This window comes from Schistocerca cancellata, chromosome 2 (assembly GCF_023864275.1).
Source record: "Schistocerca cancellata isolate TAMUIC-IGC-003103 chromosome 2, iqSchCanc2.1, whole genome shotgun sequence".
Lineage (NCBI taxonomy): Eukaryota > Metazoa > Arthropoda > Insecta > Orthoptera > Acrididae > Schistocerca > Schistocerca cancellata.
Window position 1 is genome coordinate 741,210,991 of NC_064627.1, and position 14,878 is coordinate 741,225,868.

Here is a 14,878-nt window from a genome sequence, read left to right on the forward strand (position 1 = left end):
AGATAACAATGTCCAGGCACTCGTGGAACTGATTAACACCAATCATACATTTTCCAATGATGATGACATTCACACTGTGGTTCTTGTACGGCTCTGTGACCAAGGAAAGGTTTTCTGTTATCGAGGAGTTGAACAACTGGTAGAACATTCCGATTGTTGTTTATAGCGGGTAGTGACTACATTGAAAAATACGTCATATAGGTGTGTCACTTTGAAGTGTAGTGCAGGATTCAATGTACGTTACTTAGTCTGCCATAATAACGTGCCGCTTACTTTTTGAAGTTGTTGTTCTGGTCTTAATTCAAACTACTGGTTTGGTCAGACCCCTACACCAGTCTATCCCATGCAGGAATCTTCATCTCTGCGTAACTACGATAACCTGAAAACATCTTTTTCAGAAATTCTTTTCATGCTATTGCCAGTCTGTATTTTATATACGAGGATGGTTTGAAAAGTTCTTGGAATCACCACGCGAGGTCAGTGCTAGCACAATGAGTTGTTCATGTGATATTCAATGAACTGTTGCTTGTAAACACGTGTCACATCAGTGCTCTTGGGAGAGAGCTGTGGTGGTGGCATGGCTCTGTTGTCGTTCCTGCGAAGTGATTTGTAAAGATGGAAAAAAAATTGAGATTTGACCATTGCTTAAGTACTTTGTAAAGAAAGGTATGAAAGCAAAGTACATTCATGCCAATTTCCAGAATACACTGGGAGACTCTGCTCCTTCATATTAACTGTTGCCAAGTGGACAAATGAATTTAAATTTGGTCAGGAGAGCTTAGATGATGATCCATGCAGTGGTCAGCCAACATGTGTCACTACTCCTGAAATCATTGCAAAAATGCACAAAATGGTCATGGAGAATCACTGATTAAAAGTGCGTGAAATTGCTCATGCTTGCCAGATGTCATCTGAAAGGATATATCACATTCTAACTGAAGAATTAGAAATGAAAAAAATATCTGCAAGATGAGTGCCCTGACTCTTGACACAAGATCAAAAACGCATGAGAATGGACATATCAGAACAATGTTTGGCCCATTTTAGGAGAAAGGAACAATATTTTTTTTGTGCCAGTTTGTAACCAAAGGTGAAACTTGGGTGCACTACTATACCCCAGAGACAAAACAACAGCCAAAGCAGTAGAAACATGCTGATTCTCCACCAGCACAGAAAGCAAAGACAATTCCTTTGGCGGGAAAGGTCACGGCATCAGTGTTCTGGGATGCGAAGGGGATTCTGTTTGTAGATTATCTCCCCACTGGGCAAACAATTACTGGAGAATACTATGCTACCCTCCTGGACAAATTGCAACAAAAGATACACGAAAAAAGGCCAGGTTTAGAAAGGATGAAGGTCATCTTCCATCAAGACAATGTGCGCCCACACACACGTGCCATCACCATGGCAAAATTACATGGATTAAGGTATGAATTGTTGTCACACCTGCCTTATTCACCTGATATGGCTCCGTAAGACTTCAATCTTTGACCAAAACTAAAAATTTTTCTTGGTGGATGAAGATTCACTTCAAACAAAGAACTGAAAGCCGGAGTTGAAAACTATTTTGGAGGTCTGTAGGAAACTCATTTTCGAGATGGGATCAAGGCACTGGAACATCATTGGACCAAGTGCATTAATCTACATGGAGACTACATTGAAAAATAAAAAAAAGTTTCAGTGATGTAAGTACTTTTTTTCTGTTGCATTCCAAGAACATTTCAAACCACCCTCATATACTTTACTTTGGCCTTCATCATTTATACTGCTGCCCAAGTAGCAAAATTCATTCATTTCATAGTCTAATTCCCTCAGTACTGCCTGATTTACTTCGACTACATTCCATTACTCTTGTTTTACTTTTATTGATGTTCTTCTTATAATCTCTTTTCAAAATACTAGCCATTCCATAAACTACTGTTCCAAGTCCTTGGCCATTTATGACAATTATGTCACTAATAAACCAAAAAGTTTTTATTTATTTTTCCTGACTTTAATTCTATTTCCAAATGTCTCATTTGTATTCTTCAAAGCTTGCTCAATGTATGAACAACATTAAGGGTATTTTAAAATTCTTTATCTCACTCCCTTCTCAACTATGGCTTCCCTTCCACGCACTACAACTCTTATAACGGCAGCCTGATATCTGTACAAGTTGTAAATAACCTGTCTATTTATTGATTTATTAATGGCATGGATGGTAGTCAGTAACAAGGAAGGTATCTATGAGTTGTTTGGAAATAGTAACTTTGCTGCTTACAGGTGACAGGAGAACAGAAGAAACTCAGCATGAATTTTGTTTGTGTACCAGTGTTGTGCAAGAAGAAAGCCAGGGGGAGGATACTGTTATAGGTGTTAAAGTATTTGTTGTAGCGGAAATTAGTTTACCATGGATACATTTTCTTTGAAAGGAGCTGCCAGAAACAGATATACTGTAGCTTGTTGTTTGGTTTGATATAGATTGAAGCTTGTAATCAAGCCTACATCCAGGACTACAAAGGCTATAGAGGTGTTACAAGTAAGTTTGCACTAAGTCAGGAAGCATAGTTTTTACACTTTAAGAATGCCTCTTCCATGAGGTCCAGGGAAAGGCTGAAATTGGATGAGACCAAGCTGATTACTATATATCTGTACATCTGGTCTTCATAAGCAAAGGAGTTACGTGAAAGACTAAAGTGTGGCAATTAACAGGGCTAAGTTCAGAGGCAGGTAAGATGTGTTGTGGGATGATTTCTGATAGAAGAGGGATAAAAATGGATTTGAGGAACTTCAGAAAGCTGTTGTACTTTCCATATAGGATGGGAAACTCTGCATGACAGATTGAAGGTGCCGATTTATTAGAGTCAAAACATGTTCAGTTTGGGCTTCAAAGGTCGGGCAATGGGTAGCCAACTTGTCCAGATTGGAGCAGAAAATTTTCTCAAGAAATAATTAATTCTCAAGAAATAACATATATGTGTCATGCAATCATTTTGTTCAATGATACAAGTGATGACATAATCATTCTTATAAATCAACTCAGCAGCTTGCTTGGAACACCTAATAAGAAATGAAAAACACCTGAAAGGAAATATATATTTTCCTTTCCCCCTCCCGCTCTTCCAACCATATGGCAAATAACCTAAAGAATTCAAAGCCATGGGGGAGAAAAAGAGATAGAGAAGAAGAAGCATGAACTGGCAATTTTCCTTTTCATGGAAAATATTGCTCAATAATAACTTAGAAGACAGAAAAATAATGCTTATGATATATCTTACATTCAGATTTTTTACTGTAAAAGCTTGCAGGCTAATTTTCACTATTGCCTCAAAGGCGCTCTTACCTCATTTTTCTTTCAGCTCCCTCTCTCATCACTTTGCTCTCTTCCAGTAATGAGCTAAGGTCTAAAAATGCACAACTTTTTTTCCTTTCTTGTATGATCATGCAGGCTACACACTATTATGTTTTTCACTGAATTGCAGACATTTTCATTTTCAGTACAAGAACTAGACTAAGAAAGCAAGAGAGTACTGCAATAAGTGCACATTAAAGTCACGGCATTGTGACTTATATTTTTTAATGACTATTTGCTGAATTTCTTAGCAACAGGTACTGCAAAATTAAGACAGTATCTTCTGAAAACTTGCCTAGAACAATCAGAGGTGTCCAGTCATTCCACTCAGGTTTAGTAACAGATTGCAAGCAAAGTTTTCGGCTCAGCTTGTGTTGTCGAGTAGTCAGCACCACAGAAGTGGGTGGAATGACAAGGTTTTTGAACCGCCCATAATCACACATCTGTAAATATACAAAAAATGAAACTCTATGTTCCTTTAATTTCATGTAAGTCCTCAAGTAAGAGTGTGATTAAGGCTGCCTGAAAGCACTTTATTGCCATAAAAATGAGCTGTGTATATATTTACTGTAACCACTAATGTTTATTCTGTGTATTGTAATCACCACTGTTCTTCTTAGACCAGCAAATAATTATTGTACTGACCCCAAGATTTGGACCCACATCATTTTATTCAGCTTTGCATCTATGTGCTCAACAGTCAAGATGTTTCTTTTCGGCAATGGCATTTACACCTAAATCCTTATCCACATTCATATCTTTGTTACATCTCCAGTACACCAAAGGCTGTTCCAGTGTCAGAATATTTAACAGTGTAAGTTAAAAGCTACCTCAGTGAAACAGTCACATCATAAACATCGCAAACTGTCAGGTTTTCTCAATGGGGTAAATGATTATTTATCACAGAATAATGTCTTATTGCTAAAGATGTTATGAGGGTATTTATTTCCATTTGCATGAACGGAGGGACAACATCTGTCTCAGAATTATTATTTAAACTGCCTCAGATTGTTAATTTTAACCATGGCCACATAATTATCCCAGTGGAATCTGGTATTTCTTCTCAACAGTAATATAATACCACTCAAAGGCAACACAGTATGTTCACTGTGAGATTTCCATGTACTCCAGCATTTAGCAGAATGGCACTTTAATAGCACAAGAATGACAGATGTCTTGTTCTCTCTGCACTTCTTCTCTGTGGGCAACAGATGAAAGAAGCTCTGCATCACGCAAAGAGTGTCACAGAAAAACACAAAACACAAAAATAAAACAACTTGATTAATAAAGGGCCATACACATGCACCAAACGACTGAGCAGGCACTTTTGCCTACTGACTGATCAACTTTTCTCACTGAATGGTATGGCCAACAGATAGCTGCCTCCTCCCCCCCCCCCCCCCCCCCCCCCACTTCATCCAACCCCCACCACTACTTCACTCAACAAACTCCGCCAAGTATAGTGATGTTGTGTCTGCCAGCCAGCCCCCCCTCCCCTCCCGACAAAAGTTTATATTCTGCCACTGCATGCAGCGTAAGTGCTGTTCTAATATACATGACAGAGTCCACGGCAAACAAAGGCACACTTTCTAGGGAAATTTAAAGCCTGATGATGTTTGTGGGATAGTACAGGCAACAGAGATGCAAGAAGTTAAGTACTTGATCCATTTTTTAACAAATCTATAATGGTTTCACGTGGCACATAGAGAGAGCGTAAAAGATATAGTTTATGAATAAAAGTCTGACGACATTCCATATTTTGGTTTTTGGGTTTTATTTCTGATACTTATGAGAGATGAAGCCTAAAAACCTAAATGCAGACATTTAGATCTTAGCTTTCATTTCCTATACGTATCAGAAATAAAATGTAAAAATCAATGTATAGACAGTAAATTGACTTTTACTCATAAAATATATTTGCTTCACTGTTCGAAGTGTTAAAAAAATCCAGCCTATATCCATGCCTTCTGCTAGGAATATCAAAGTGTAGGACATTTCTTTGTAGTTCTAACAATCACTAAATGCTTCATTTCTTATGTACATGTTGCTGTGTTTATCAGGTGATGTGTACCACCACCATTTGTAGTCTTTCTTATTCAAATTCGAAACGAGTTTCTTAAACTTACAGGGGACATTGTTTATGCTACATCCATAAATAAATTAATAAAGTTTACATGAACATCTTTTGTTTTACTATATGCATTTCCTCAGGCATCTATAAATCACACTGCAGGATTCATGAATCATTTTACATAATAACTGCGGTTATACATGTGCAATGAGTGAATCATTCTTCCCACTAATCATTTGCAAAAGGAACAGGGTAGGGCAGATCAGTTAGTGGTACCTGGAGTATCCTCTGCCACACACCATTAGGTGGCTTGTGAAGTATGATGTAGACATTGATGTAGATTTATAATTTGAGGTCCTCATAACTTCTGCTAGTGGCTATAGCCTGTAATGTAGCCTCTCCTCGAAGCGTACAGCACCTCCCATGATTGTATTCTTTTTCGTTATGAATGTTTTGATGATGTTCAGCAGCTCCAAAACTGATACTTCATCCATTCTTAGATAATTACAAAAGTCATCAGTTCCCAGCTCTTTAAGTAATAGAGTGCATGCAGATTAATTTCTTTTTTGCATTAGCCACTTTTCTGCCTACAGCTCTACCTCAGCCCCCCCTCCCCCTCCACCACCCCTCTAAACGGAACAAAGCAAATCAAAGTTTTTCAAAAAAATGGTTCAAATGGCTCTGAACACTATGGGACTTAACATCTATGGTCATCAGTCCCCTAGAACTTAGAACTACTTAAACCTAACTAACCTAAGGACAGCACACAACACCCAGCCATCACGAGGCAGAGAAAATCCCTGACCCCACCGGGAATCGAACCCGGGAACCCGGGCGTGGGAAGCGAGAACGCTACCGCACAACCACGAGATGCGGGTATCAAAGTTTTTGTTTCACTGTAAAACAAAGGTAGTTCATCAAACATAACCTCAATGAGCTTACTACCATAAACAAATTGCAACCGGTGATAGAACAAGCAGGCATAGTAATCACTGAGTAAATTCAGTCAGAATGTGTGTAGACTGCACATGAAATTGGTTGGTCGGTGCACATGTAGAGCTCTTTAACACATTTAGTGAATTGTTTCATCTAGTTTCTGTGCTAACAGTACAGATTTTATGAACTGAGTGTGCATAATTAAATATAAAGAACAATTTTTATAATTACAAAACCATGTTACAGAGAAGGCAGCTACATGATTGGAAAGCAGATATAATTGAGTACTTGCTATTATATTTATTTACACTGTGTATGTACTTACTACTGTCATCTGAAATGCTAAGTTTATGACTGTGAAATCATACCCATTTAAAACCATGTCTTATAATTTAACTATCAGTTTTCTTAGTTTTAAAAGATCTCTGTCATTTTACATGTATATGCATTGAAAAATCAAAACAATGTATTCCTACTTGCTCTTGGCAAGCATTTATACTTTCGTAAATGGTTGAGCTAAGTCAACACCCTGTACCTGGACTTAGGTTTTAATAGCAACTGATTTTGAACTCTGTTTTACAATGTCTAAGTTCTGATGGGTGAATTTTTACTCATGTTAACTACTAACATAAAAATAACTCTTCTCATTCTTAAGTAACTTTAAACTAAATTACAGACATACTGACAACTGTACATGAAACATCATAATAAATGAAAGTCCATTAAATGAACTATACGACACTATTTGTTACAGAAAAAAAGTCATAATGATCACGAATTCATTTGAGGCATATATTGCCTTTATTAGTAAGGATATTACAATGCCTCAGCTATTGGGATGGGGAGGTGTTAACCCTAACACAACAAGCTCTAACGGCTAATGAGAACTGTTCTATAGATATACAAGACAGGAAAAATACAATATAGCCAAATAAAGAGACAAGCCTCAAGTGAGGCAAAGAATGAAACAGTCAACAGCTCAGCATACAGAAGAGGAAACACCTGATCTGCTTCACCTCCTGCTGGTTGGACCAGCAGATTAGATCTTGCTACAGGGATTGGCTACAAATGCGTAACTAAACTGTGTCCAAGACCATGATAGCCTGTTACTGTTTTGAAGTTTGATGCTATCTGTCTCATGTAACATGGGATGTACTGCACATCTTCTAAAATCAGAGTGTCTATTAATTTTTGGGCAAACTGAGTGCCACCTTAAACAAAGCCAATAGAATTTTCTTCTACTGTTATTTCTCTCTATCATCCTGTTACTCCACATCTCTCCTGGAAGTCCAGCATTGTTTGTAAAAGGGTGATGGAATCAGATTTTTGGTGAAATTTTGAGTCTGTAACCTGGACTTGCAAATTGGCAGTGCACATGCTATAGTCGCCTCCCTATGGATCACCACCATCCAGGGTTCCACTTGTGCACTTGTGTTTGGACACGCTTATTTAAACTACCAGTGCCCATCTTACACGGATATGTGTAATCAGTAATCACATTTACATCCAGTTCAGCAGTTGCATCCAGATAATGATCCTGCTCTTCTGTCAAACACAACATTTTAATCAGCATGGAAAATGGAGCAGGTAATTTACGAACACTATTGGTCCTCGTGGATAGCAACAACGGACCACAAATAAGAGTAGCTAACACATTTCACGACATATGACATTTTAACATTAAGGTCACTGTACTGAGAGAAATCAGATTGCTGGACTAAGCAAAGATCATCGTGGGTGATATACAATCCTGGAAATGGAAAAAAGAACACATTGACACCGGTGTGTCAGACCCACCATACTTGCTCCGGACACTGCGAGAGGGCTGTACAAGCAATGATCACACGCACGGCACAGCGGACACACCAGGAACCGCGGTGTTGGCCGTCGAATGGCGCTAGCTGCGCAGCATTTGTGCACCGCCGCCGTCAGTGTCAGCCAGTTTGCCGTGGCATACGGAGCTCCATCGCAGTCTTTAACACTGGAAGCATGCCGCGACAGCGTGGACGTGAACCGTATGTGCAGTTGACGGACTTTGAGTGAGGGCATATAGTGGGCATGCGGGAGGCCGGGTGGACGTACCGCCGAATTGCTCAACACGTGGGGCGTGAGGTCTCCACAGTACATCGATGTTGTCGCCAGTGGTCGGCGGAAGGTGCACGTGCCCATCGACCTGGGACCGGACTGCAGCGACACACGGATGCACGCCAAGACCGTAGGATCCTATGCAGTGCCGTAGGGGACAGCACCGCCACTTCCCAACAAATTAGGGACACTGTTGCTCCTGGGGTATCGGCGAGGACCATTCGCAACCGTCTCCATGAAGCTGGGCTACGGTCCCGCACACCGTTAGGCCGTCTTCCGTTCACGCCCCAACATCGTGCAGCCCGCCTCCAGTGGTGTCGCGACAGGCGTGAATGGAGGGACGAATGGAGACGTGTCGTCTTCAGCGATGAGAGTCTCTTCTGCCTTGGTGCCAATGATGGTCGTATGCGTGTTTGGCGCCGTGCAGGTGAGCGCCACAATCAGGACTGCATACGACCGAGGCACACAGGGCCAACACCCGGCATCATGGTGTGGGGAGCGATCTCCTACACTGGCCGTACACCACTGGTGATCGTCGAGTGGACACTGAATAGTGCACGGTACATCCAAACCATCATCGAACCCATCGTTCTACCATTCCTAGACCAGCAAGGGAACTTGCTGTTCCAACAGGACAATGCACGTCCGCATGTATCCCATGCCACCCAACGTGCTCTAGAAGGTGTAAGTCAACTACCCTGGCCAGCAAGATCTCCGGATCTGTCCCCCATTGAGCATGTTTGGGACTGGATGAAGCGTCGTCTCACGCAGTCTGCACGTCCAGCACGAACGCTGGTCCAACTGAGGCGCCAGGTGGAAATGGCATGGCAAGCCGTTCCACATGACTACATCCAGCATCTCTACGATCATCTCCATGGGAGAATAGCAGCCTGCATTGCTGCGAAAGGTGGATATACACTGTACTAGTGCCGACATTGTGCGTGCTCTGTTGCCTGTGTCTATGTGCCTGTGGTTCTGTCAGTGTGATCATGTGATGTATCTGAACCCAGGAATGTGTCAATAAAGTTTCCCCTTCCTGGGACAATGAATTCACGGTGTTCTTATTTCAATTTCCAGGAGTGTATGTTACTTCATCTTTGACAAATGGAAATCGGAAAGCCAATGTCACATTTATGGTGTTGGTTTTGTAGTGAAGACTAATGTGATGAAAGATCATCACATTACTCCTGTTGCAATCAGTGGACAAGCAAATGAGAAGAGCCATAGTTTTCCTCACAACAAAAAACCTACAGTCCTGAAGCGCAGAGATGATGTGACAAGGACATCTGTAACAAATTGTAGTTACCATTTATAAAAGATTGTCTGAATTATTAACTATAGTTTTAAATGACTGCTAAGACATAAAGCGCTATGAAAACTGATTTTTTTATGATGCTATACAAAATTTTGTGTATGGTAGCATACCTTTGGTAAACTGTGTGTTACAAAGTAGCATAATATTTAAAGAAACTTCAGTGATCAAGTGAGAATGATCAGCCACTGTTTGTTAGTGGCTGTACATGTGAAATCTACTGTTGACAGCAGACTCTAGCCTATGGGAGCTGCTGATTTAATTATGCATCAATGGCTTTTTTGTGTATGATGATCCATTGCCTCATTTGAAAGGCAAATTTTATAAGTGTTACCTACAACATGTGTAGCAGTAATAGGTTCAAATGGTTCAAATGGCTCTGAGCACTATAGGACTTAACTTCTGAGGTCATCAGTCCCCTAGAACTACTTAAACCTAACTAACCTAAGGACATCACACACATCCATGCCCGAGGCAGGATTCGAACCTGCGACCGATGCAGTTGCGTGGTTCCAGACTGTAGCGCCTAAAACCGCTCGGCCACACGGCCGGCCAGCAGTAATAGCAACACAAAAGTAGAAAGGAATGTGGAGTGTCTGAGTAAGTTGAGTGCTGAGCAACATGAATAAGTGACCAACTGATTGATCATGTCAAAGAGTACTTCTGGCTGTGAATTAAATATGGTCTCTGGTGACACAATATGAGTCGTCGTGTTGAATAAGCTCCTTTTAATGGATAAAATGACTGTTAGAAACACTCCATACAACAATCTTCACAGACAAAAATGAGCTGTTATAGTTTATACAATCAGAATAATAATGACATAAGTGTAATTTGTGAACTGATGGATATATCCCAATATGAAAATTCCCTTGGGAGTATGAATAGAAAAGTAATCATCACTTAATACAATCAGCCTCAACTGATGACTAGTTGTATAAAAATGAAAATTCTATTCAGAAAAGTATTAAGTTAACGAAGAGACTGATGTGCTGGTCAGTAGTTTACCTACAGGAGGTGTGGCTCCCTGCTCCCTGTAAACCCCATACAAATACTTTTAAGGAAATTTAACTACTATTTTTTGGAATTATAAGTTCCTTTAACAGGAAGAGAAAAGAGAGAGACAGAGAGACAGAGAGACAGAGAGAGAGAGAGAGAGAGAGAGAGAGAGAGAGAGAGAGAGAGAGAGAGAGGGAGGGAGGGAGGGAAGGAGAGAGAGAGAGAGAAGCCCGGGAGGGGGGGGGGGGTGAGAGAGAGAGAGGGGGGGGGACTCTTACTGTAGGTAAAGACATAGTTGTAGGTGATTCAGACTCCAGGTTAGAATAAACCCAAAAGAAGACAAAGTCGAAGAGAAATATGTCAGAAATATTGAGAGACCAAAGAGAGCAGACCAGTCACCAATTTGCCAGTAACACTTGAAATATGATAGTTAAGATGTATAGAATAATAATGTAATAAGTATACATGGATGTAACTTCTGATCAGAGTGACCTCCTCGTCCCAGTCCTCCCCTCCATCCCTCCTCCCCCTCCCTTGATACTGGATTTTAATTGTTTTCCTCTTTTCCTGTCCTGAAGAAGAAACCAAGCAGCTTATGGTGCACAGTTTTTTTTATTTTTTTTTTAAATTAGCATTTATATTGCCGCCTGTGTTGACACAAAAGTCTCTTTAGTAAGATGGTAATTTATTCCAGATTCCTATCACCAATGTAAAGTTTCTGCTGTCTACTACATTATGCACATGCCAAAACAGCATTTACTCAACACTAGTAAGTATAGTGATAAAAGATTTTTTGCAAATGAAAGAGTGTAAAACAAGGTAATTAGTTAGCTGGTTCACATTCTACACTCCTGGAAATGGAAAAAAGAACACATTGATACCGGTGTGTCAGACCCACCATACTTGCTCTGGACACTGCGAGAGGGCTGTACAAGCAATGATCACACGCACGGCACAGCGGACACACCAGGAACCGCGGTGTTGGCCGTCGAATGGCGCTAGCTGCGCAGCATTTGTGCACCGCCGCCGTCAGTGTCAGCCAGTTTGCCGTGGCATACGAAGCTCCATCGCAGTCTTTAACACTGGAAGCATGCCGCGACAGCGTGGACGTGAACCGTATGTGCAGTTGACGGACTTTGAGCGAGGGCGTATAGTGGGCATGCGGGAGGCCGGGTGGACGTACCGCCGAATTGCTCAACACGTGGGGCGTGAGGTCTCCACAGTACATCGATGTTGTCGCCAGTGGTTGGCGGAAGGTGCACGTGCCCGTCGACCTGGGACCGGACCACAGCGACGCACGGATGCACACCAAGACCGTAGGATCCTACACAGTGCCGTAGGGGACCGCACTGCCACTTCCCAGCAAATTAGGGACACTGTTGCTCCTGGGGTATCGGCGAGGACCATTCGCAACCGTCTCCATGAAGCTGGGCTACGGTCCCGCACACCATTAGGCCGTCTTCCGCTCATGCCCCAACATCGTGCAGCCCGCCTCCAGTGGTGTCGCGACAGGCGTGAATGGAGGGACGAATGGAGACGTGTCGTCTTCAGCAATGAGAGTCGCTTCTGCCTTGGTGCCAATGATGGTCGTATGCGTGTTTGGCGCCGTGCAGGTGAGCGCTACAATCAGGACTGCATACGACCGAGGCACACAGGGCCAACACTCGGCATCATGGTGTGGGGAGCGATCTCCTACACTGGCCGTACACCACTGGTGATTGTCGAGGGGACACTGAATAGTGCACGGTACATCCAAACCGTCATCGAACCCATCGTTCTACCATTCCTAGACCGGCAAGGGAACTTGCTGTTCCAACAGGACAATGCACGTCCGCATGTATCCCGTGCCACCCAACGTGCTCTAGAAGGTGTAAGTCAACTACCCTGGCCAGCAAGATCTCCGGATCTGTCCCCCATTGAGCATGTTTGGGACTGGATGAAGCGTCGTCTCACACGGTCTGCACGTCCAGCACGAACGCTGGTCCAACTGAGGCGCCAGGTGGAAATGGCATGGCAAGCCGTTCCACAGGACTACATCCAGCATCTATACGATCGTCTCCATGGGAGAATAGCAGCCTGCATTGCTGCGAAAGGTGGATATACACTGTACTAGTGCCGACATTGTGCATGCTCTGTTGCCTGTGTCTATGTGCCTGTGGTTCTGTCAGTGTGATCATGTGATGTATCTGACCCCAGGAATGTGTCAATAAAGTTTCCCCTTCCTGGGACAATGAATTCACGGTGTTCTTATTTCAATTTCCAGGAGTGTATATACAGTTTTCACAAAAAGCATCATGATTTGGAATGTGTTAAATGGACAATTGCATACACAATAAAAAATAATATTTGTATCGCTTCATCCTGGCTGTTTACAGCTTTGTACTATCTACTTCTGTTGAAGAATTTGTCTACAGCGTAGAAGGAGTTATTACGGAGAAACAGTTTTAATTTACACTGGAAAATACTTCTGCTGTCTGACATTTTATTACCATGGGTAGAATGCCAAAGCATTTTATAGTCGCACACTTCACTGATTTTTATGCTAAAGTTAAATTAACTAGATGGAATTGCAACTCATTTTTCTTTCTTTCTAGTGTCAATATATTTATAAATGTAATTATGTCTTTAGTGATTGTGTACTTAGTGCCTCAGAAAAAAAAGAGGGTCCTATCTCTGGGGATGTAGTGAAACTATTAATACAATCCTTGGTCACACCATCCTTCAATCCGAGTTAGGAATGTGCAAGCTACACTCACATGCTTGGCAGCCATGCAAAATGGAGCTGCCATTGAATGCAACTGCGAAGTTTAAAATTTATGCTTATTCATGTTTTGAGAACAAAAGTCATTAAATTGGTTGAAATTGATCACTAACTGACAGAATTGTATGGACAGTATGGATGGATGCCAAAAATTTTCCAAGTGGTGTAGAGAGTTTACAGCCAGTCATACTGAAATTCATAGTGACGAAATAAGTGGAAGGTCACCAATTTCCGATGAGACGGTCATAAAGACTGAGGAAACTAGGTGTAAAGATGAAGGGTTCAGTTTGGATGCTTTCTGCATTTTGGTTCCTGAGGTTTCCTGAAGCCCCATCTACTGGATTTTAATGAAAATCTAACAATATCAGAAGTTCTGTGCAAGATGGGCACCGTGTGTGTTGACAGAAGACCACAAACAGGCACAAGTTGATTCTTCCTGCAAATTTCTTCGCCACTATACGGGGGAAGAGGACAAATTCTTGGATTTGATTGTCACTGGTGATGAAACCTGACCATTGTACTTTGCACCTGAGACAAAACAACAGTCCGCAAGTGGTGGCACTCCTCCACACCAAAGCTATGAATATTCAAAAAAAGTCATGGCAACTGTGTTTTGGCAACAGAAGGAGATACTGATGGTCTACTTGCCTGCTGGGACAATAATAAATGCTAACAGCAGGTACTGTGAAAAACAAACTCAGAAGGGAAATTCAGAAACAGCAAAGAGGAATGCTGAGCAAGATTGTAAGCAATCTCAACAACAATGGCTGTCCACACACTGCCCATCACACTGACGATCTCCTGAGAACTTTGTTTGGAACATCACAATCCACCACCATACAATCCACACTTGGCACCAAATGACTATCACCTGCTACTTAAGTTGAAGGACTATTTTTCTGGACAGTAGCTTTGCTCTGACAGTGAGGTGAAAGGAGACGTTCAATGCTTCCAAAAGGACATGGTGGCGAGCAGGTATTATACGGGCATTGTTAAACTGCAACTACATCTAGGACAAGATATTCTTTGAAATGGCAATTGTGTGGAAAAAAAAACAAATCTTTCTTCATCCTTTAAAACAAAGTAACTATCACAGAAGTAAACAGTCATTTGTAAATCTAAAAATATAGGAGACCTTACTTTTGGGATTGCCCTTGTATCTCTTTACAACACAGAAGGCTGACAATCCTTGTGTACATCACCTTTTCAAAAATTTTGTAAAATGCCACGAGTGAAACTGATCAGTAGTAACTGAGATCTGAGGAGTCATCTTTATTTTAAAAGCTAAAAGACAACTCTGCCATCAGCTCAAAGATTGGTTTGAACATCACAGTTTTTTGAGCAGTGATATTTATGACTGATATTAAGTGGCTAATAGCATCA

The 14,878-nt window shown here is 41.5% G+C and overlaps 1 protein-coding gene across 5 annotated transcripts in view; it reads right to left on the reverse strand.

The window, feature by feature from the left end:
• Positions 1-14,878, reverse strand: part of LOC126162541 (diacylglycerol kinase epsilon) — a 193,701-nt gene that overhangs the window by 118,123 nt on the left and 60,700 nt on the right. For all 5 annotated transcript variants that reach the window (XM_049919116.1, XM_049919118.1, XM_049919120.1 and 2 more), the window contains one exon: positions 3,627-3,774. In XM_049919116.1, the coding sequence (XP_049775073.1) occupies positions 3,627-3,774 (148 nt within the window). The remainder of the gene's footprint in view (positions 1-3,626; positions 3,775-14,878) is intronic.